The sequence below is a fragment of the Egretta garzetta genome, unplaced genomic scaffold, assembly GCF_000687185.1.
Source record: "Egretta garzetta isolate BGI_Z169 unplaced genomic scaffold, ASM68718v1 scaffold373, whole genome shotgun sequence".
NCBI lineage: Eukaryota > Metazoa > Chordata > Aves > Pelecaniformes > Ardeidae > Egretta > Egretta garzetta.
In genome coordinates, this window is record NW_009259184.1 from 1239745 (window position 1) to 1241186 (window position 1442).

The following is a 1442-nucleotide window of genomic DNA, read 5'->3' on the forward strand; positions in this document are numbered from 1 at the left end:
TACTGAAACAGAGCATTGCTTAAGAGATCATCACTGTTAAACAAGGAACTATAGCCTCCCATCTCCCTCCCTTTTTAATCAATCACTGTCTGTCGTTATTGGACTCTCCTGCAGATCTTCCTATGCTGATGGTAAAGAGCTTGCCCAGGTTCACTTCTGAGTAGCCACTCATGGACAGCCATTTGTCTGCGGTGCTCTTCAGTCTCTTGTAGGCCTCAGAGACTTCCCTCCTGAGTGGCTTCTTCTTCAAATACTCTAAAAGAACAAAGGGAGGAGAAAAAAAAATCAACAGAGAGGGATTAAATGACCGCAGACAGACGGTACTTTTGCATTCCCTACTACTGCGAAATGTGGTATTTCAGAAGGAGGCGACAGTCGTAGCTAGCAAAGACGACATTTACGGCAAAGCTCTCCCAACTGCTGCTGCCTCCCCCCTGCCGTACCAGCCAGCCAGGGGCCGGGTCGAACCTGCACGTGGTGGCGAGGCGGAGGCTCCCTCGGCCTCACCGGCGCAGATGCAGCAGCTCCTGCCAGGAGCTGGCACGAAGCCCCGCTTGCCCCATCACGTTGTGGCACTGGAGCGAAACGGGGGTTCACTGAGTCACAGCAGAGAAAATGAGCGATAGCAGGGCTGGCTCCGAAAGGATCTCATTTAAAATGAGCAGGTGCCTTAAACTTGGTGAGAACTATTCAGAGTCCCCAGGGGGTTGAAGTAGGGAGAGACTCTGCCCGAGTTTGGCTTCAGAAGTGAAGGAAACCACATGTCGCTTCTCTCGTCCCTGCTGCGGCTAATACGGGCACTGGCACAAGCTGGGACGGACTCACCACCCGTCTGGTGCATCCTCACACGCACCCCATGGCAGCATGGGAATGGTGATGCTCAGCGCGACGGAGGCGTTGGAAGGAAAAGGGCAGTAGCACAAACAGGGGAAATTCCCTGCTATCCTACCCTAAAATGGAGAGAAGACGCCTGGTATCTCAACCAGGTTCCCCTGACACGTGAATGAAGGGAGCCATTCCCAAACACTTGATCAGTAATACCTGTGAAGAAATGTCTGGAGTGCGAGGCATCTACTCGCTTGTATGTGCGTATGCAAACTCACTGTACATATTTCAACAGTGAAGCCCAAACTATTCTTCTTGTTGTTGTTAAATTTTATGCCATCCAAAAAAAAATACAAGGATTTTGTCTGGGGGGTTGTCCGGCTTTTGCCTTACAAAGGCTGCGGACAAAGCCTAAAAGAGCAAAATACTGATACACATCAATGCCTGATGCAGATCTGGTGCCATCGTGCTCCTCCTTTCCAACCAACTCCCTGTCGTAGAAACAACAGCTCCTACCCGAAAGCCTGCGCCTGCAGGTACACCTTGGTACAGGCAGCACCAGGTAGTCCACATTACTGAGCACCCAAGGAGGATGTATTACAAAACGAGGTGCCCTC

At 51.2% G+C, this 1442-nt stretch overlaps 1 protein-coding gene across 1 annotated transcript in view; it reads right to left on the bottom strand.

The window, feature by feature from the left end:
* Positions 1-6: 6 nt before the first annotated feature.
* POLA1 (DNA polymerase alpha 1, catalytic subunit) overlaps positions 7-1442 on the bottom strand; it is a 205510-nt gene continuing 204074 nt past the window's right edge. Inside the window, exon 36 of the mRNA XM_009635688.2 lies at positions 7-255. Within this exon, the coding sequence (XP_009633983.1) occupies positions 83-255 (173 nt within the window). The 3' untranslated portion in view covers positions 7-82. The remainder of the gene's footprint in view (positions 256-1442) is intronic.